We start from the raw sequence: 21,073 nt of genomic DNA, 5'->3' as shown, positions 1-21,073 counted from the left end.
TAAGCCGCCACCTGAATATGAAGGTTTATCAGGTGAACTAAATTTGGCTGGCTTGTATCTTTCACAAGACCGACAGTATATTCCGGGGGTTTTGATATGGAAAAAAGGAATTTCCAGGATTGAGTTACAAACCTTATAGTAACCCAAGATCATTAGAGGACCAGCGATACCTGACCCTTTTCTATATTGCATCTCCTTGCAACTACAGCACTTAAGAGTCTGGAGCAGGGAAGGCGTAGCCTCTTCATCCTCTATGATCATGCGGAGATGTGTGTTTTAAAGGACACAACTTAACCCAAATGTTAGATTTTCGGTGTCTCTCAAACCTGCCCCTGTAACAATGTTTTGTATAGACAAAAGTCTGGGGGAAAAAGCTAAAAATAGTCGTCGTTGGGGCAATTCGGAATACCCAGAACTTGACAAATTAACTGGATTAACTGCTCTCTTGCTGCAGCTCTCCTCTCCTGGTACTGTCATATCATTACATTCTGAATGTCATTGCAGAAGAACTGCAGACTGTGAGAGGAGAGCTGCAGCGGGGAGCAACGTTTGTTACATACATCGCTCCGGATCTACCCCTTTTATCTGGTCATTATTCCTCAATACCTGGAATAGTTTAAGGCTAAGTGCCCATGATGTAGAAATGCTGCAGACTTTTTCCGCATCTCCCTGGCAGGAAAAGCGCATGCGGATTTTACATGCATTTTTTCTGCCAGGTAGAAGCGTTTGTCAAGCGTTTTTGCATGCATTTCTGCATGCAGGTTATCAAGCGCTTTTTTAGTTAAAAAAAAGAATAAAAATGGTTAAAAAAAAAAAAAACATTATACTCACCTTCTGATGGCCCCCGGTCTTTTCTCCGCTGCGTCCGGTATCTTGTACGGCTCGCGGTGGTGTGAAAGGACCTGTCATGACTTCATTTAGTCATGTGACAGGTCATGCAACCGCCGTAGTCAGCGGTCGCGTGACCTGTCACATGACTAAATGACGTCATGGAAGGTCCTTTTAGACCATCACAAGCTGCCGGGGAGCCAGGACGCATCATACAGGAGACCGGGGGCCATCAGAAGGGGAGTATAATGTGTATTTATTATTTTAAATTTTTTTTTTTAACAGGTTCTATGGTACCTGGATCTGGAGGAGAGTCTCCTCTTCTCCAGACCCGGGTAACCTCCGCACATTGAATCGCTTAATATCCGCATGTGCACATGTAGTCAAGCCGATATTAAGCGATTCAATGCAAGTCAATGGTGGCAATTATGCTGCATGTCCACAAAATTAATGGACATGCTGCGTATTTTTCCGCACAGCACATGCGGATTATCATTGGGGACCACGGGGCACGTATTACCAAGCGTTTTTCTCTGCGGAAATTCTGCTGCAAAAACGCTTGAAAAACGCATAGTGGGCACGCAGCCTTAGAGCATTGTATGAAGCGATTTAACAGCACAGCCATCTTCTCCTAACACTTCTAATAACAGTAAGCACCAGTGGTGAGGATGTCTCATTGTGATGAAGTTAGACAGATCATTCTCCCCAGATCAAAGTGAAAAGGCCGGTTCTTACCTTCTCTTATGATTTGGGTAAAATCAGACTGTGAAAAAGTAAACACCCCGAGAGAAGAGTCTCTTATTGTCTCCTTGGTTGAAGGGGAAATAAGTATAGTCTGCACCCTAACCTTTAGAAGCCAATATGTCCTCAATCGAAAGAAGGAAAAAAACAACAAAAAAACCCCAAACAAACTACATTTTATTGAGTTCTCCTGCACTTTTACCTTAAATTAGCCAGTTTAACATGCAGAAATTGGTGAAAGTTTTTCTTTAAGGATTGCATACACGTAAGAGCCGGTTCATTGTAATGCTTTTTGAGTTTGGAAGGAAAATAGACAAAAGACTGCCCTCAGGAAGTAAAACTCCAAAGACTTCCACATAACTAAAGATCCTTTTATTTAGTGATACTATATGCAGTCCCTTTTTTTTCTAGGTTAAAATAGTGTGTGTATAAGAGTCATGATTGTTCTCTTTCCTCCAGCTCCCTTTGGACAGGCACTCGGGTCTTCCTTTGATGCAATTTGTTCTCTTTAGTTTGATTAGTTGCAGAATCATTAAAGAGAAATCTGGTGCGGTCCTGCGGAGGCTTCTCCTGTGCGCACTTAAATAAGCGCTGTGCAATTTTGTGCGTTGAGTGGGAAGTGTAAAGATTGTCAGCTTGAGCATATGATGAAAGCTATTGTGTACCATTACACATGGCATTAATTACTTTACCATTGTTTTGTACTTGATAAGGATGATGCTATACACTGGCCTGCAGTTTATTTCATGAACATGTTGGATAAAAATGTTTTCTCTCCTCTTCATCTGTTGCCCGTTCTGTTTTGCTAATGTAACATCTGAGCTGGTTTTCTTCGCAGCTTGTAGTGAACAGGATTCTGAGTCTGGAGCGCGTCTCACTTGCCGTATTCTGCTTCATCTGTTTAGGACGCCTCAGCTGAATCCTTATGAGCCAGACAGCAGTAAGTTAATGGTGTAAATGGTTAATTAGTATATAGAAGTAAAAACAAATCATTTTGGTTTTCATCGTGTTTTTTTTTTTTTTTTTTTTTTTCTTTCAGATAAAGCAACATTTGGCATTCGCTCTTCTTGTGACCGCCATCTTCTTGCAGCATCTCAGAATCGCATAGTACCAGGAGCACTTTTTGCTGTTCTTAAGGCAATATTTATGCTGGGTCAGTTGTATTTATTTGTATTTTGTATTTTTTTTTTAAGTGGGGGGGGGTGAGGGGTGTGGGCTGTCATTACTATGTGAACATAGCTATCAGGTTTTGCTGCGTTTTTAGAGAAAAAAGCAAGTACAGCAGTATGTGAAACTCATTTATTTTTGTGATTTTTCCCAAGTTTACCATCTTGTCTTGGTCACCTGAGACGGCAGTTTGGATTAGTGCAGTTTAATTAAATTAGTGATGCCTACAAAGTAGACATTGGCTGACCACTTATTGTTCAGTCTCACACCTTGGTTGGCCAATGTTTACTTTTTACACATCACTAATTTAATTAAACTATACTAATACAATCTGTGGCTGACAAAGGTGTGAAATTGAACAATGCCTGAGCAAGTCAATGGCAGACCAAAGTGTGAAAGTAAGTAAACGCACTGCCATTGGTGACCTGTGTTCATGCTTCTGTAGTGGAAGCGAAGCTGAACTTTTGGATCCTGAAAAACGCACCAAAACCTGCATTTTTGACGCAGCTTCTTTCCTGCCAAGAAATCCGGTTTTGCTGCAGAAAAAAATGAATGAATTTCATCTTTACTCCTGTTTTCTCTCCCCATTTCGCCAGCAGCAGAGTTTTTTGATGTTTTTCGGTGTGTACTTTTAAAATGTTTAAAGGGGTTGTCCAGGACTTTTACATTGATGGTTTACCCTTAGGATAGGTCATCTGTATCTGATTGGCGGGGATGCGACACCCGGCACCCCCGTCGATCAGCGGCACCAAGAGCAGATGAATGTGCTCAGTTGCAAAGCTATACAGCACAGCTCTGTCATCTGTATATGGCTGCGGCTAGGTACTGCACGTCCGCACCCTTTTGATTCAAATAGGGACAAATGTGCAGTATCCAGCTGTTATCACTAAACAGACAGACCTGTGCTGTGCAGCTCCCTGACTGATCACAACCTGCTGCCACCGGCACTGGGAATAGCTGATCGGTGGGGCTGCCGATTGTCGCACCCCCACCAACCATATAAGGATAGGCAATCAATGTAAAAATCCCGGACATCCCCTTTAAAGTACTGCATGAGAATCGGTGCTAACAGGTATGTAATAACTACGCTACAGATTATGTTAGCGCTATAACAATTTCCGTGTTTATGTACATTGTGTTTTTCAGGTGATGCAGAGCTGCAAGGCTCTGGATTTTCATTACCAGCAGGTACTGAAGATATTACTGATGAAGACTTGGCATCGAACAGGCCAGGTGGGCGATCTGTATCCATAGAGACTGCAAGCTTGGATGTGTATGCCAAGTATGTTTTGCGCAGCATCTGCCAACAGGTGAGCCTTTGTTCCCATGCTGCATAGTGTGCACTTATACTGTGTGCTGAGAAGAGAATAACCCTTGAGTTCTCTACTTATTCGCTTTGTGCAGTGTATTGGTCATTATCCTTATCCTTGATTGCTGCGCTTTTCAGGAATGGGTAGGGGAGAGATGTGTTCGCTCCCTGTGTGAAGACTCCATTGATCTCCAGGACCCTGTTCTCAGCAGCGCTCAGGCCCAGCGGCTCATGCAGCTGATTTGTTATCCACACAGACTAAGTGATGCAGAACAAGGGGACAACCCTCAGAGACAGCGCATCAAGCATATCCTACAGGTAGCCTCAATGATCAAGAATATTCACCCAGAAAAGTTCCTTTCTGAAAGCTGCTTGTTGTGATTTGTTAGAAAATGAAAGCAGACAGTGAATTATTTGTCTTTTTAAATGCCATTAGTGTTTTCTTTTTTTTTCTAAAAGGCCTCCTAATGTGTTCCTGTGGCTGGTTTGCATGCTAAAATAAAGCCTCATGCAATAGCATTTGGTCATATTACAAATTGGGAGCTATATATACACTTCAGACCACAAGTGAATCACTTAAAGATATGATGTGATGGTGCATATTACAGCAGGCTTTTTTTTTTTTGTCATTGCATGTACTTCTGACATGCAGCACTGTGCAAAAGTTTGACAGGTGTATATATATATATATATATAATATATATATAATATTAGACCTTGTCATCCTTCTGATTTTGTTTGCTATTATTATATTAGCATTATAGCGCCATTTATTCCATGGCGCTTTACATGTGAAAATGGGGGTATGCATAGCAAACAACAAGTACAATAATCTTGAATAAAACGTGACGGCGACTGGTACAGGAAGAGAGAGGACCCTGCCCGCGAGGGCTCGCAGTCTACAGGGGATGGGTGAGGGTAGAGCTGGTCGTACAGCGAATGGTGGAGCGAGGGTTACTGCAGGTTGTACGCTTGTCGAAAGAGGTGGGTCTTCAGGTTCCTTTTGAAGGTTTCCACAGTAGGCAAGAGTCTGGTATGTTGGGGTAGAGAGTTCCTGAGTAGGGCGGAAGCACGGGAGAAATCTTGTATGCGATTGTGGAAGAGGAGATAAGAGGGGAGTAGAGAAGGAGATCTTGTGAGGATTAGAGGTTGCTTGCAGGTATGTATCAGGAGATTAGATCACACATGTATGGAGGAGACTAGTTGTGGATGGCTTTGTATGCCAAGGTTAGGGTCTTGAACTTGAGTCTTTTGGGCAATGGGGAGCCAGTGAAGGGATTGACAGAAGGGAATGGCCGGGGAGTAGCGGCGGGACAGGTGGATTAGTCGGGCAGCAGAGTTTAGGATAGATTGGAGGGGTGCGAGAGTGTTGGAAGGGAGGCCACAGAGCAGGAGGTTGCAGTAGTCGAGGCGGGAGATGATGAGGGCGTGCACTAGTGTTTTTGCAGAGTCTTTGCTGAGGAATGTGCGGATCCGGGAGATATTTTTGAGTTGGAGTCGACAGGAAGTGGAAAGGGTTTGGATATGTGGTTTGAAGGAGAGATCAGAGTCCAGGGTTGCCCCAAGGCAGCGAGGTTCTGGGACTGGGGAGAGTGGGCAGCAATTAACTTTGATGGATAGGTCAGATGGGGGTGTTGATTGAGGTGGGGGAAAGATGATGAATTCAGTATTACCCATGTTAAGCTTTAGAAATCTAGCAGAGAAGGATGAAATAGTGGACAGATATTGTGGGATTCTGGTTAGTAAGGAGGTGATATCAGGTCCAGTGAGGTAGATCTGTGTGTAATCACCATAGAGGTGATACTGAAAGCCATGAGACTCTATGAACTGTCCCAGGCCAAAGGTGTAGATGGAGAAGAGCAGGTGCCCTAGAACTGAACCTTGGGGGACACCGACCGATAGGGGGTGAGATGAGGTGGTGGTGTGTGAGTGGGAGACGCTGAATTTCCGGTCTGTTAGGCATGAAGACATCCAAGATAGGGCCAAGTCTGTGATGCCGAGAGATGAGAGAGCCTGTAGTAAGAGGCAATGGTCCACTATGTCGAAGGCAGATGACAGGTCCAGGAGGAGGAGGACAGTAGTGTCACTTGGATTTGGCGGTTAGTAGGTCGTTGGTGACTTTAGTCAGGGCCATTTCAGTGGAGGGATTTGGGCGGAAGCCAGATTGTAAGCAGTCGAAGAGAGAGCAGGAGGAGAGGTGGGAGGACAGTTCAGAGTGGACATGTTGTTCCAAAAGTTTTGAGGCATAGGGGAGAAGTGATATAGGGCGATATAGCTAGTCAGAGAGGGTGGGTCAAGGGAGGGCTTTTTGAGGATGGGTGTGATTGAGGCATGTTTGAAACATGAGGGGAAGACACCAGTTGTTAGTGACAGGTTGAAGAGGTGGGTTAGGGTTGGGAAGAAGACTGTGGTAAGGTTAGGGATGAGGTGGGACGAGATTGGGTCAAGTTCACTGGTGGTGAGGTGTGTTTTGGAGAGTAAAGAGGAAACTTGATCTTCTGTAATGTTGGAGGAGGAAGGTTGAGTAGATATGAGGAGGGGCTGTGGGGACTTTAGGCAAAAGCTTTGTCTGATATTGTCAATCTTCTGCTTGAAGAATGAGGCAAAGTCTTCAGCTGAGAGGAGAGGGAGGAGGCGCTGGGGGACAGAGGAGAGAATTGAAAGTGTTGAATAGCTGTTTTAGGGTTGTGAGACAGAGAGGATATGAGAAATGAGAAGTAGGTTTGTTTTGCTGCAGTGAGTGTGGTCTTGAAAATAGTGAGGGACTGTTTGAATGCGATGAAGTGTTCGTTGGAGTGGGACCTTTTCCATCTCCGCTCGGCAACCCTGGAGGCGTGTCGCAGTTCTTTAGTCAGGTTGGTGTGCCAGGGTTTCCTATTGATTGTGCGAGCTTTGGTATGTGTGAGAGGGGTGACCGAATCGAGAGCTGCAGCTGTTGTGGTGTTACATGATGCAGATGTTGCTGCTGCTTTATATAAGGTACTTATATCTGTAAGAGGGAGGAGGGATTTAGAGAGTGAGTGTAGGTCAAGGTGTTTGAGATTTCTGCGAGGGTGTGCAAGTTTGTGGAGTGGGGATTGTGGCCCTGCAGAGGAGAGGGATGGGAATGGAAGTAGGTGATGGTCCGAAAGAGAGAGAGAGGCACGTTCGAGAGGTTAGATAGGGAACAGAGGCGCGTGAAGATGAGGTCCAGTGTGTGGCCATCTCTGTGGGTGGCTGTGGAAGATCATTGAGCAAGGCCGAAGGAGGAAGTGAGAGATAGAAGCTTAGAGGCAGCTGAGAGAGAAGTGTCAATGGGGATGTTGAAGTCGCCCATGATGATAGTGGGGATGTCAGCGGAAAGGAAGTGAAGTAGCCAGGTGGTGAAGTGGTCGAAGAAGGTGGTGGCTGGCCCTGGGGGGCCGTAGATGACAGCCAGTTGGAGGTTGGAGGGAGAGTAATGCGCACACAGTGCACCTCCAAAAGAGGGGAGAGTAACGGAGGGCGTCATTGAGATTTGGGTGAAGGCGCAGGTATCTGACAGAAGAATGCCTACTCCTCCACCATGTTTGCCGCTGGGGCCAGGGGGTGTGAGAAAAGTGGAATCCACTGTACGAAAGTGCAGCTGGAGAGGCTGTGTCAGAGGGGGTGAGCCTGGTTTCGGTGATGGCGAGGAAGGAAAGTTTGTTAGTGATGAGATCATGAATGTAGGAAAGTTTGCTGCAGATGGAGCAAGCGTTCCATAGAGCTCCTGTTAGTGCGACTGGGGAAGCGGGGGCTGGGCGGAGGGGTATGAGGTTATGAGCGTTTGTGGTAGATCGTGGATAGGAGTCCTTTTATTAGTCTTTAGTCCTTTTATTCGCAGATATCTACAGTGATATGACTTGTACATTACTAAGTCCCTTAATGTGAGATGATTTATTTTCTTGCTGTCTCCTGCCCCAGTTTCTTTCTGACTTTGTAATGTTGTATATGTTTTCCTGCATACTGCTTTTCTCCTATCTTTGATAAAAAAAAAAGAACCAACACAAGAGCGATACATTGCTCCACTTAAGTAGGGTCTTTGCTATGGATGGAGAGTGCAGAAGCCCCCTCTCTGTTGAGGTTGTGAACTGACCAAAGGGTCATGAGAAAGGCACAGATTGAGAAACAAACCCTTCCATCATGGATGCCATTCTGGCACTAGAATGACTGGTCCATTTTTATATTTTCTGTGGGGTTTACCCTATGTTATGTATGCCGTGCAGCTTACTGGCATGGTAAGGTAATTCCAGTAAGAGAACAAGATCGGAGGCAGCCCCCCAATGATGGATCCATCTTTTTCTCATTCTTAAGACTTGCCAGTGGGTGAATTAATGTATCATTAAAGGAGTTGTCCAGTACTTTATATCCCCCCCATGAATCCCCCTGGGGCCCCTAAGATTTCTTGTAAATACCTTATGTTGCAGATACTGCCTGTGAGCGGCGCTATCACTGGCCGCTCACAGGCATCACGTGACCCCCGGCTCCAGCCGGCTCTGACATACGCTGACGTCACGACAAGTGTTGGCAGCAGCCGGGGGTCACGATTTTTCTGGTTCCACGGTGGATGCCAGGCTGTGGGCGGGGTTACCCCCCGCGTCACACCCGGCATCCACCGCGCGCTCTGCCTCTCCCCATTCATTGGGAAAGCGTGCGGTGGATGCTGGGTGTGACGCCCTCACAACCCAGATGCCTGTGAGCGGCCACCGATCGCGCCGCTCACAGGCAGAAACAGCAACGTAAGGTATTTACAATAAGTCTTAGGGGCCCTGGGGGGATACATTTGTGGGTTGGGGGGGAATAAAGTAGTGGACAACTTCTTTAATTAGACTTCTTCCTGTTTATGACATCCTTCTAGACTGTTTAATCCTACAAATCCTAGATCTTCACCTGTACCATGAATGATTTATATCTACATGTTGATTCTCATGATTTCCACCCGTTAGAGCCTGGATCAATGGACCATGCGTCAGTCCGCACTGGAGCTTCAGCTGATGATCAAACAGACCTCTAACAATGTAAGTGAAGTAAAGTTGTGTCGTTTTTCTTTTTCTTTGACAGTTATTTCTGTGCAAATTTTGTAAAAGAAGGGTAAAAAAAAAAAAAAATTGTACAGGATGACTTTTGCAATACATTTGCTTCCTTGAATTGAATGTAATGTTTATAGTTTAGCTCAGGCTAATGAAGGAGGGAAGCAAAGATGGATAAGCTTATGGATTATTACATGCCCATAGGTTTCTGCTGCGTCAAAAATTGCTGACTTTGGAATATATCTGGGTTTTTTATTCATTATTTTTATAGGAAATGAATTCCCTCCTGGAAAATATTGCAAAAGCGACAATTGAAGTGTTCCAGCAATCAGCAGAGAATGTCTGTGCGCCCCCTGTAAACAATGCAGCGCCCAGCAATGCCCCCAGTACCAATGCCACGCCCAATGCCAAGTCTAAGCCTGTGCTCAGGTAAATGCGAATGGGGTACTACATCTAACCTTGGCTTGTCATGGCAGCTGTATTAAACATAGGCTTCTATCTTCCACTTCATCTCGTTCAGTGCTCTGGAGCGGTCTGGCGTATGGCTTGTAGCTCCTCTGATTGCCAAGCTGCCGACATCCGTCCAAGGTCATGTACTGAAAGCCGCTGGAGAGGAACTGGAGAAAGGACAACATCTCGGATCCTCTTCTCGTAAGGAGCGAGACCGCCAAAAACAGAAAAGGTCAGTGCAAGTAAAAATTAATTTATGTGGCAAATAGAATAATAATTAGAAGAAGGCAGCAGAGTGAGCATTAGAATAATACATGGTCTAAGGCCTATGTCTACTGCCATCTTCAATTACAGTACATTTATATATGTGGGCAAATTCTTTTTCATTTCAATTCTAACTCATGTCAGATACCTGGTTTTCACTCTAGATTTTTCCAAGTATCACCCGGCTATATTTCAGCAAAAGCATGAGACCTGTTTTAATTCTTTTTCTCCTTCTTTCCTGGCAGTATGTCTCTTCTGAGTCAGCAGCCATTTTTGTCATTGGTGTTAACCTGTTTGAAGGGACAAGATGAGCAGAGGGAGGGCCTGTTGACTTCTCTGTACGGTCAGGTGCAGCAGGTAAGAGATCGTGATCCCGCAGTCTCCTTCAATTTGCTGGTGATTGATCATTTATTACATGATCTGTATTTACAGCTTATGATGAAAAATCACTTCACATTGTAAATAACTTCATTACCTACCCCTGAGGTTTAGGATCAGACACGTGTAGGACACTGGGAGGTGATCAGTGCAGGTCACACACTTTATTATCACAGGAACATATCTGGCATGTTTGCTTCAAGGACATTAGTCCTTTCAGTTTGGCTCAGACTGTCCGACTCCTGGCCCTCCCAATGTAACACATCTCAGAGACTGCCATTGTGTTAACCTTTCATGAAGGCATTGGCTGCAATTAATAGTTTGTTCCCATGTTCTTTTAGTGGTAAAATTGCAGACATTGCAACTTATTAAAATTCCTCTCAGTCCACATGAATGGTGGGATTTTTTTTTAATTTAGGTTTGGCTTTTTGCCTGGGTCATCACCAGCCATTTCTGCAGTGCTGACAAGATCTTTCCAATAGAGCTTATAAGCACTGCTTTGGAGCGCACCGCTGTGGTGCCACTGCACTCATCCAATGCCACACATGCAAAAACCTCATATACCCGCATCAGAGAGTTCACAGCTTGGATCAGCAGTATTGCTGAGTTGCTGGGCCAAACAGTCAAGCAGGAGCGCACCTTCTCCCCCAGCAAATAGGGAGACGGAAGAGCGGCACGCTCCTGAAGACAGGAGAAGGGACAACCCCTTTAACTGTCAGGATCCTACCAGTGCAGCTCTGTTTACTCACATTTGTGTTCTGCTGGAAATCACCATATACATCCTGTGTTCTTTGGCATCTACTGGGTACTATTAGTCTATATACCTTATTTTATGCTCTATAGAGCAGTGCTATTAAATGTCTGTGGGATCTAGTAAAAGAAAACAAATCTATACCAGCAGTTTGTCTGACCACTGTAAGAGTCTCTTCTATCGGGGCATCCTCCCAACATATAGATCAGATGGAGGGCTCTAACCCATCATGTGAACAGAGCCTACCCGACTTAACCCATTTAACCATTATTTATTATCCCTGGTGTTCTCAGATACACTGCTATACATACTCATTCATGTGTATTTTTGGGACTTCTGCAGACTGTTCTTTTCTAAGCAATTGATTAATTTGCAGAATTTTTAAAAATGATCTATTTTATTCAGATTGTAAGTAACTGGCGGGATGATCAGTACCAAGATGACTGTAAAACTCCGCAGCTCCTCCATGATGTATTGAAGCTCCGACTGAACTTGGTGAGTAGATGTGCCACCATATGTAGGGTCAGTAACATATAAAACGTGCAACATTTTTAGTGTTTCCCATGGTGTCCTCTATTAGACTTCTTCCCATCTTCTAATGTCTTGACTTATCCTGGTGTTATGCTATAACATTTTGTCTGATTGTAGTCTAAACCATGAGCTCAAGGGACTGAGGTGAATGAGGTAGTGTTGTAGTTCTCTGCACAGCTGCTGCTCAGGAGCATTGCTGTGCAGGGACTCTGAGGAGCAGCAGCGCTCATACAATACTGTTGCTTCTTTTTTTTATTGTCAAGTTTGTTGAAATCCTTGCAGCTGAACCTGCAATGATCATTGATTAATCTCAAATCTGTAGTGCATGCCATCCCCTACTATACTAAAAAAAATATATATATTAATGACTTTTGTTACATTACTTTGACTGTTACAATGATTTCCTAAGCCCTGCTCTTGCCACAACTACCTGGATAAAAAAATGTTTTTGATCCCAGCAATCTGTAAGGTCATAATGTAATTTCAAAGTAAGCAAGCCGAATCCTAGCTCTGCTTAAAGGGAATCTGACAGCAGTTTTTTGCTATTTAATCAGAGAGCAGCATGATTACAGGGATGTGCCACTTATTGGGCTGTGTGCTGTAGCTTCAATACAATCATTGTTTTATCAGGAAGAGAGATGATCTGAGCCGGACTACATGTCTGTGCAGGCCAGTCAGGCTAATCTGTGTAACCCGCCCCCCACCACTGATTGGCAGAGTATAGGAGCAGAATTTCGGTAGAGAATGACTGGCTGAAGTGCAGCCAGCGCTGTAAGCCAATTAGGTCGAGGGTAGAGATAGCCGAAATATCTGCTCTGAATTGACATGACCTGCCAGACTCCCTTTTTAGCTCTGCCAGTGCGGCGATTGCAATGATTACATTATACAAGTGGAGTTTCTAATGGTCTTTGTAAGGTCTGACAGTGCGCTTTAGTAGGTAGCCGTATATTACTATGCGCCGGCACAATATATATACTAGTATACAGAAGTATAATGGCACGTTTTTTGTGGGGGGATCCGTAAATAAAAAATGAATTTGTGATTACAATGGAGTCTTTATATTTTCTTCCTTAGGTCGGTGGAATGTTTGACACTGTTCAGCGCAGCACTCAACAGACAACCGATTGGGCAGTACTTCTCCTGGATATTATAAGCAGTGGCACTGTGGACATGCAGTCTAATAAGTAAGTGTATAGTGATATTCTGGAACTGGCAGGTTTAGACTAAAGGTCCATGATGGCTGCTAGGAGCGGTAGATCTCTACTGCAATCTTTTCTATTCTGCCTGTATAGCAAGAAAAAGATTAGGCTGTATCCATGTCCCTGTTAGTGTTCGCTCCGCATGTGTTCAGGGATGGCTTTTCTTGGCACTTGGCTTTGTGTTCCTTCTTTTTTTTTCTCTTAAAGTGGTTGGCCTTTATACTGTATACAATAAATATGATCTTTAATGGCAGATCAATCCCCTTTAAAGCTAAAAACTACAGAAACTAATTTATATACTGAAATGTGTGCCGAAAAACAGCATTGTGATACATTATGAGACACACTTTCTTCCACACATGTAAAATGCAAAAGGTCAAAAAATGTCCAGCTGTTTTGGTGTTGGGAAGTTATTCGTCCATTTCTTGGATTTTGTATGACATTTTAGTTCCATGTTTTGACTCTATGGCATTGACTTTTCTTTACTTTGCAGTGAGCTCTTCACCACTGTGCTGGACATGCTGAGTGTACTTATTAATGGAACCTTGGCCGCTGATATGTCCAGCATTTCACAAGGCAGCATGGAGGAGAACAAAAGGGCATATATGAATTTAGTAAAAAAGCTTCGGGTAATAGTTTTTTTTTTTCTTCGCTGCATTTGAATTCCCCATGCCTTAAATACAGAAAAAGCCACATTATCTCCGGCTTCCTCTCTTGTAACTGACTTTTCTCTGTTATTGCAGAAGGAGCTAGGTGACCGTCAGTCAGAGAGTTTGGAGAAAGTACGCCAGCTGTTGCCCTTACCAAAGCAGACACGGGATGTAATAACTTGTGAACCTCAGGGATCTCTTATTGACACCAAAGGAAACAAGATTGCTGGCTTTGACTCTATTTTCAAGAAAGAGGTGAATTTCATTTATCAAATAATTAAAGGGAAATTCAACCTTCTCTCACTTTTTTGTTTTCACTTAGAATGTGGTAAGGTATACAGTGCTCAGCATGATAAAGAACACCCCAACAGATTTGTCACAAAACCTTTTACGTTTTTATTTAGAATCAACATTATCTATGGGATCCAATACTACAAAATACTTCCACAAATGTGGGCCATTGATTGCAAACATGATTTGTTATTTTGAGCACCCAAAAAAGTAATTTTCCGAACTCCTTTTTGCAATACGGTCTTGAATAAATGTGAACACCCCAATGAATGTCTTAGAATTATGTAGTCTAAACTTTTAGCTTTGCTCCCAATTATCAAGACTTCAACCACAGGAAAGTCTAACTATTCATTAATCAGATGACCAGCAGACAGTTGACTATAAAGGGATGTTACTTAACAAAAAATTCCGCTTCCCATTTAATTCTGTCAGCAATGGCACCACGTGGAAGAGAAATGTCACAAGGCCTGAGAAAGAAAAAAAATTATTTTATATAAAAAAAAGGTGAAGGCTACAAGAAGCCTTCACATAAAGCATTACTTTGAAAAACTACTGACCAAATACTGATAGTGGGGCTATGACCTTAATGTGACTAAGTGACTCTGGCCGTGTTTTGATCTACTAGATGTTGCTGTAGTTTGCTGGACACAAAACGACCAGGTTGTCCAGTTTTGGGGACTATTTTTTTTTTTTTTACCCTTAAATGCATAGATTTGGGGCTAAAAAATTTTTACAACCAGAAAAATTATATATTATGATGATAATTCGTACACGACACACAATTTGAACATTTTCCAAAAATAAAAATATACGTTATAGGTTCATAGATACTACTGGTTGTACTACTGTATAGACATGGCAGACCTTACATAACCCATGGGAAGAGTTTGCACCATGGAGCCTTTGAGTCTTTGCAAGTTTATATACTGTTTTAAACACTCCATCTGTAAAGCTGTCTTGAACTGTAAAAATGTGAGATTTTCCAAAGACCCTGTTAAAAATCCTTGTTTTGGTGTAATTTGTGTTACCTGGCTCTTTACTCCTTCAAACACTTTTTTTTTCTAACTTTGCGAACTCCATTAATAGGGGCTTCAAGTTTCCACAAAGCAGAAAATTTCCCCTTGGGACCTTTTTGAAGGTCTGAAACAATCTGCACCTCTTTCCTGGGGATGGTTTGGTACAGTGCGCGTAGACAGACGTGTCTCTCGATTGGAGGAACAACAGAGATTGCTTTTGTACCATACGCATCTAAAGCCTAAACCACGCAATTACTACTTGGAGCCGTTGTCTCTTCCCCCTGAAGATGAGGAGCCACCAACTCCAACAAGTAGTGAGCCAGATAAGAAGCTGAGTGAGCCCCTGAAGGTGGATAAGAGTGGAGGAGGCTGCGCAGGTCCCACTGATGAGAGAAAAAAACAAAGCAAGAAAAATAAGAAGACACGTCAACCGGCAAACAAAGGAGAGGTAAAAAAATTGTACAGCACAAAAACATATCATAATACAGTCCCTATTTCTTATAATTCTGAAATGCACTTTAAATGTTTGCTGAATATCCTAATAATTTTGTGTGGTTTATCTAGGATTATGGGCTTGGTGGAGGACGGTCAATGCCTTATCAAATGGGAGTTCCCACTGACCTTCTACACTCCCAAGGAGCGGGGTCCATGTCTCGTTTGCCTTATGGGGCACAGAGCATGTACACGCAGAATCAACCCTTACCTCCTGGTGAGTTTTAATCATTAATGTACAGTTAATTGGGGAACTTGAGCATTCTACTATGAAGAAGCATATTTATGGCTTTACTTGGGTGCCCTGATGGTAAATTTCAAAATCCATTTTTTCATCCGAACACAATGATAGTTGCCCGCATTTCCATCTGGTTTTGTTAATTAGTCTCCACCGTTCTGCCATCCTGATACAGGTGGGCCACGTCTGGACACATACCGACCTCCTCGCATGAATATGGTAAAGGTAGTTCAGGCCAGACCGCCCTACGGAGGTGGTGTTCCTCCAGTAGTAGGAGGGATGATGGATTACAAGCCTATTATGTACAGACCGCCACCTCCTATCCCCCAGGGACAATTGCTTAGACAACATCTTCAAGCCAAATTGGTGAGTGATTTTTGGGCTGTTTTAAAACTAGTATAAATGTTTTAATAAACAAAACTCAAACGTTAACACATTTGTTTTGTATTCTCTTCCTCAGCAGAATCAGGGTATGATGACTCAACCTGTTCGACAGATGACGCCAACACCTCCATATGGAACTATGCAGCCCTCCCAGGTATGTGCGCTTAATAGTGCGCTGTTCTGCCTACAAAATGCTTGTTATTCACCTTCAAACTGAGGGGCTGCCCAGGAACAAGCCTTTTCATTCTATATATTACAAGACCCTTATAGTCTTAAACTGTTGAGTTCAGAATATTGAGATTGAAGAGATGGATTGTTTTAAAATTCATTGTCCATAGGAATGCAATATGTGTCTTTAAAAATCTCTGTCAAAGTCGACCCAGATTTTTTTTTTTGTATCACCATTTGTCTTTGAGATTATTAAAAAAGAGCAGCTATTTTTTTTCATTTCTCCCCAGAGAAATGTAAAGAAAAAGAGGGATTTTTGGTACTCACCATAAAATCTCTTTCTTGGAGCCTTCATTGGGGGACACAGGACTATGTGTGTTTGCTGCTGTCGCTAGGAGGTTGACACTAGGCAAACAAAGAAAATAGCTCCTCCTCTGCAGTATACACCCGCCTACAGGCATTAAGCTCATCAGTTAGTGAGTAAAGCAGTAGGAGGAACATAACGTAAACAAGTATGCGATGCCCAATGGGGCACCTCAGAGGAAACCAAACTAGATGCCCAACGGGCCAACTGGAGGAACATTTGCCCAAACTCAGGAAGGGTGCTGTGTCCCCCAATGAAGGCTCCAAGAAAGAGATGTTACGGTGAGTACCAAAAATCCCTCTTTCTTTATCGCTTCATTGAGCGACACAGGACCATGGAACGTCCTAAAGCAGTCCCTAGGGTGGGAGAACACAAGATAGCCACATACTAAGCCAGACTGCGGGCAACTGCAGCCTGCTGAACCTTTCATCCAAGACTGACATCAGCCAAGGAGTAAGTGTGGATCTTGTAAAACCTTGAAAAGGTATGTAGTGAAGACCAGGTTGCAGCCTTACAGATTTGTGAAGCCGAAGCCTGATGGCGAACTGCCCAAGAGGCCCCCACCGCCCGGGTGGAGTGAGCCCTTACCCCCGGAGGGGAAAGTTTGCCTGAGACGCGATATGCCTCCAAAATGGTTGAACGTATCCAATAGGCGATGGTTGACTTGGAAGCAGGAAGACCCTTGCGACGCCCCTCAGGAATGACAAAGGTCGTCCAAACGCCGAAAGGAGGCTGTTCTAGAAAGGTACACGCTTAGAGCTCTGACCAGATCCAGTTTATGCAGAGATTTTTCCAATGGATGCACTGGAGCAGGGCAGAAAGAAGGCAAAACAATGTCCTCATTGATGTGGAATGAGGAAACAACCTTCGGCAAAAAAGGAAGGCCCTGGCCTGAGCACTACTTTATCTTGATGAAAGACCAGAAAGGGCGACCGACATGAGAGGGCTGTGAGTTCCGCAACCCTCCTAATCGAGGTAACAGCCACCAGAAAAGCCACCTTCCAGGAGAGAATAGAGGCTGAGATGTCCTGAATGGGTTCGAACGGAGGCTGTTGGAGGACGCTTAAGACCATATTAAGATCCCATGGATCCACCGGCGGGCGATAAGGCGGCTCCAGTTGCGTCACCCCTTGTAGAAATGTCTTAACCTGAGGACTGGCAGCCAAGTTACGTTGGAAGAGGATGGACAAGGCAGACACTTGACCTTTGAGGGTGCTCAAGGAGAGACCCGCCTCTAGGCCAGACTGAAGAAAGGCCAGGATGACCGGTAACGGAAAAGACATGGGAGCTAGCTGATCTCCCTCACAGTGACGAAGGAAGGCTCTCCAGATTCTGTGATATATGCGCGAGGTTGCGGGTTTTCTGGCGCTAATTAACGTCTGAATGACGTTGTCAGCAAAATCCGCCTTCCTCAACACTGCGGCCTCAACGGCCATGCCATTAAATTCAGAGAATGAGAACTCTGATTAAGGATAGGACCCTGTGAGAGGAGATCTGGACGGTCTGGTAGTCTCCAGGGGGAGTCGACGAGCAGGTTTACTAGCTCCCCATACCAGACCCGTCTGGGTCAGTCTGGAGCTATTAGGATTACCGGTACTCCCTCGGTCTTGATCTTCTTGACGACTCGAGGGATCAGTGGTAGAGGGGGAAAGAGATAGGGCAGCTGGAACTGAGACCATGGTATGACTAGCGCATATTGAGCGATCGCTAGAGGATCGTGGGACCGGATCTTTGATGGCACTTTGTGGTTTAACCGAGACGCCATGAGGTCGACGTCCGGTGTGCCCCACCGTAAGCAAATCTGTTGAAACACCTCGGCATGGAGAGACCATTCTACTGAGGCAAGGCCCTGCCGACTGAGGAAGTCGACCACCTAATTGTCGATCCCCGGAATGTGGATTGCTGAAATTGCCAGAACTATCTTTTCGGCCCAAACTAGCACTCTTGCCACTTCTTTCAAGACGGACTTGCTGCGCTTTCCTCCTTGATGGTTTAAGTACGCCACGGCCGTGGCGTTGTCAAATTGTACGCGGACTGGGAACCCTGCCAGTTACGTAACACCAGGTAAATTGCCCTTATCTCCAAGATATTGATCGGTAGGGAGACCTCGTGGGGAGTCCACTGGCCCTGTACCGTGTGATGAAGAAAGACTGCCCCCCAACCGATGAGGCTTGCATTGGTCGTGACCACCTGCCAGCGAAGCAGTAGGAATGATCTCCCGGGTCTGAAGGAAGAGAGGCGAGTCCACCATGTCAATGACCTTCTCACTTGAAGTGGTAACCTGATACGTCGATCCAGAGACTATGGGTTCTTGTCCCATGCTGACAGAAGGGCCAGTTGAAGAGGCCGGGTATGAAATTGGGCAAACAGCACTGCCTCCATAGCAGCCACCATCTTCCCCAGGACACTCATGCATAGGCGAAGCTAGTGTGGACTTGGGTTGGAGAGAAGGGGGATCCCCAGACAGAGAGTTTATCTTTTCTCTTGGAAAACGGACCCGGGCAAGGGTTGTGTCGAACTGCATTCCCAGAAAGGTCACACGTTGAGATGGGACCAGGGAGGATTTGTCTGTGTTGATCAGCCAGCCTAACCGAGAGAGCATGTTCAAGGTGATCTGGAGGCTGTGGAGACAGTCCCTGAACGTGTGGGGCCTTTGATTAACAGGTCGTCGAGGTAGGGGATAATTACAATCACCCTGGCTCTTAGAATGGCCATGACCATTGCCATTACCTTCGTGAAAACCCTTGGGGCGGAGGCAAGCCCGAAGGGGAGGGAAGTGAACTGATAATGTGCGTTCTGGAAGGCAAATCGAAGGAACTTCTGATGTGATGCACAGATAGGATTTGGAGATGCGCGTCCTGAATGTCCACTGAACATAGATATTCCTCGACTTCCATCGAGGCGATTACCGACCTGAGGGACTCCATTCTGAAGTGACGGATGCGTACTCATCAGTTTAGCTGTTTGAGGTCCAGGATCGGATGCAGTGAGCAGTCGTTTTTTGGAATAACGAAAAGATTGGAGTAAAAACCAGAAAACCTTTCCTGACAGGGGACGGGTACTATGACTCCTGAGCGCCGAAGGGAGGCAATGGCCTGAAGGAAGCCGGGAAGCAGAGATGGTGGTTGTGGGGGGCGGGATCTGAGAAATCGTGTTCCTGGCATGGTGTTGAATTCGATTTTTGTAGTCGGAGGTCACAATCTCCTTGACCCAGGCGTCTTGGAACAGAAGTAGACGGTAGAAGGAGAGGTCCCAAGGGGGAGTGACCCGTCATGCTGTAGAAAATTTATTGGATCGTGATCTGGTCCAGAGGGTTTGGTGGAGCGACCCTTTGCGTGCCCGTTGGGGGTGGGCCTAAAGGATGGTTTACGTCTGGCCCTCTGCTTTGTGGTATGGTCCTGTTGAGAGGAGGAGCCCGGTTGGGCAAACTGACGAAAGGACCGGAACTGAAGGGAACGCCTCCTAGGAAAGGGACTTTTGGGCCTGGGCTGGGGAAGGTAGGTGCTCTACCCCCCCCCCCTGTGGCATCCGAAATGATTTGGTTTAACTTGGACCCAAACAGTCTGGAGCCCTGAAAAGGGAGATTTGTTAGAGATTTTTTGGAGGCCGGGTCGGCGTTCCAAGCCTTCAGCCAAAGAATTCTACGCATGGCAATAATATTGCTAGAGACGTGGGCTGAGCAGGCAGCGGCGTCGAGGGATGCCGTGAGCAGATATTTCCCTGCATGGGCGATCTGATCCACTAGATCAGCCAGATCGTCCGGGGAAGCCGCCGTTAAGATTCCCCGCCTAAGCTGTTTGGCCCATGCGGACACTGATTTTGATACCCAAGTTGAGGCAAAGGAAGGACAAAGGGAGGCGCCAGTGGCCTCAAAGGCTGACTTAGCCAAAACCTCAACCTGTCTATCCGTAGTGTCCTTGAGGGAGGAGCCATCTGGAAGAGACAGAACCATCTTGGCCGAGAGACAGGTGGATCCACAGTTGGGGACTCCGACCAATTGGTGACAAGGTCATGGTTAAACGGATATAGTATGTCTAGCTGTTTTTTTCCTGAGAAACACTTTTCTGGATTCTCCCACTGTTTTTGAAAGACGCTGTCAAATTCTGTATGGTTAGAAAATGTGTGTGCTGGGCGTTTAATTTTCTTGAAAGAGATGGAGTGGTCCTGAGGGCCCTCGTCCTCCTTGACGTGCAGAGTCTGATTGATGGCCGAAATGTCCTGGATTTTGGAATATTGGTCCGTGTCTGATCCAGAATCAGAATCTGAGGCAGTCAGATCCCAAGGCGACCTCTGGGGAGGAGATGTGGGATGCAGGGAGCATTTTGGAGGATGTCGATGGTACTGGAGAGCTGGACGAGGAGCTTGCGTGAGAACGTACTCAGTCTGCCCTCGTGAAGAGGGGACGGGGTAGCGCTGCTGTCAGCGCTGTGTAGTATATGCGCTCATCGCTGATGTGAAGGGGAGAGGTGAGGCGAAGTGGAGGCTGTAGCTGACGTGTGGCAGGGAGCGCTGAGAAAATTACAGCCCCCTTTGAGGGGGGATGTACGCTTGTCAGCCATGTCAGGGCTCTGAGGGGCCTGCCGATTCAGCCGGAGGGGGAGTGATTGTACCTTTTCTAAGGTCCAGACACATCTTCTTCTCCCCTTTTGAGGATGGTCCCAGGAGGGATCCTGGCTCTTCCTCCTTCCCGCACTGTCCGGTCCTGGATAGTGCAGGAGACGGTGTTGACCCCAGAATCTGGGGGAAGGTTACCCGCAGGGACCACAGTCTCCCTCCCAGGCCGCTCCGAGGAGGGGGCTGGGGTGGGGAACCGGCAAGGACT

The 21,073-nt window shown here is 45.4% G+C and overlaps 1 protein-coding gene across 6 annotated transcripts in view; it reads left to right on the top strand.

Annotated features, from left to right (window-relative positions):
- The window catches only part of MED12 (mediator complex subunit 12), a 65,676-nt gene that overhangs the window by 40,088 nt on the left and 4,515 nt on the right, over positions 1-21,073 (top strand). For 4 of the 6 annotated variants that reach the window (XM_073640986.1, XM_073640985.1, XM_073640983.1 and 1 more), the window contains exons 24-39: positions 2,408-2,509; positions 2,609-2,722; positions 3,883-4,046; positions 4,184-4,363; positions 8,992-9,063; positions 9,347-9,504; positions 9,596-9,757; positions 10,035-10,146; positions 11,324-11,413; positions 12,524-12,633; positions 13,142-13,277; positions 13,392-13,553; positions 14,676-15,053; positions 15,170-15,314; positions 15,511-15,701; positions 15,796-15,873. In XM_073640986.1, the coding sequence (XP_073497087.1) occupies positions 2,408-2,509; positions 2,609-2,722; positions 3,883-4,046; positions 4,184-4,363; positions 8,992-9,063; positions 9,347-9,504; positions 9,596-9,757; positions 10,035-10,146; positions 11,324-11,413; positions 12,524-12,633; positions 13,142-13,277; positions 13,392-13,553; positions 14,676-15,053; positions 15,170-15,314; positions 15,511-15,701; positions 15,796-15,873 (2,354 nt within the window). The remainder of the gene's footprint in view (positions 1-2,407; positions 2,510-2,608; positions 2,723-3,882; positions 4,047-4,183; positions 4,364-8,991; positions 9,064-9,346; positions 9,505-9,595; positions 9,758-10,034; positions 10,147-11,323; positions 11,414-12,523; positions 12,634-13,141; positions 13,278-13,391; positions 13,554-14,675; positions 15,054-15,169; positions 15,315-15,510; positions 15,702-15,795; positions 15,874-21,073) is intronic. The other 2 variants (XM_073640984.1, XM_073640987.1) reach the window with 1 other exon arrangement.

This window comes from Phyllobates terribilis, unplaced genomic scaffold (genome assembly GCF_046119375.1).
Source record: "Phyllobates terribilis strain yellow unplaced genomic scaffold, ASM4611937v1 Scaffold_7__3_contigs__length_470593459, whole genome shotgun sequence".
Classification (NCBI taxonomy): Eukaryota; Metazoa; Chordata; class Amphibia; order Anura; family Dendrobatidae; genus Phyllobates; species Phyllobates terribilis.
Note: the sequence above shows the minus strand (reverse complement) of the source record. Positions and strands in the feature narration are given on the sequence as shown.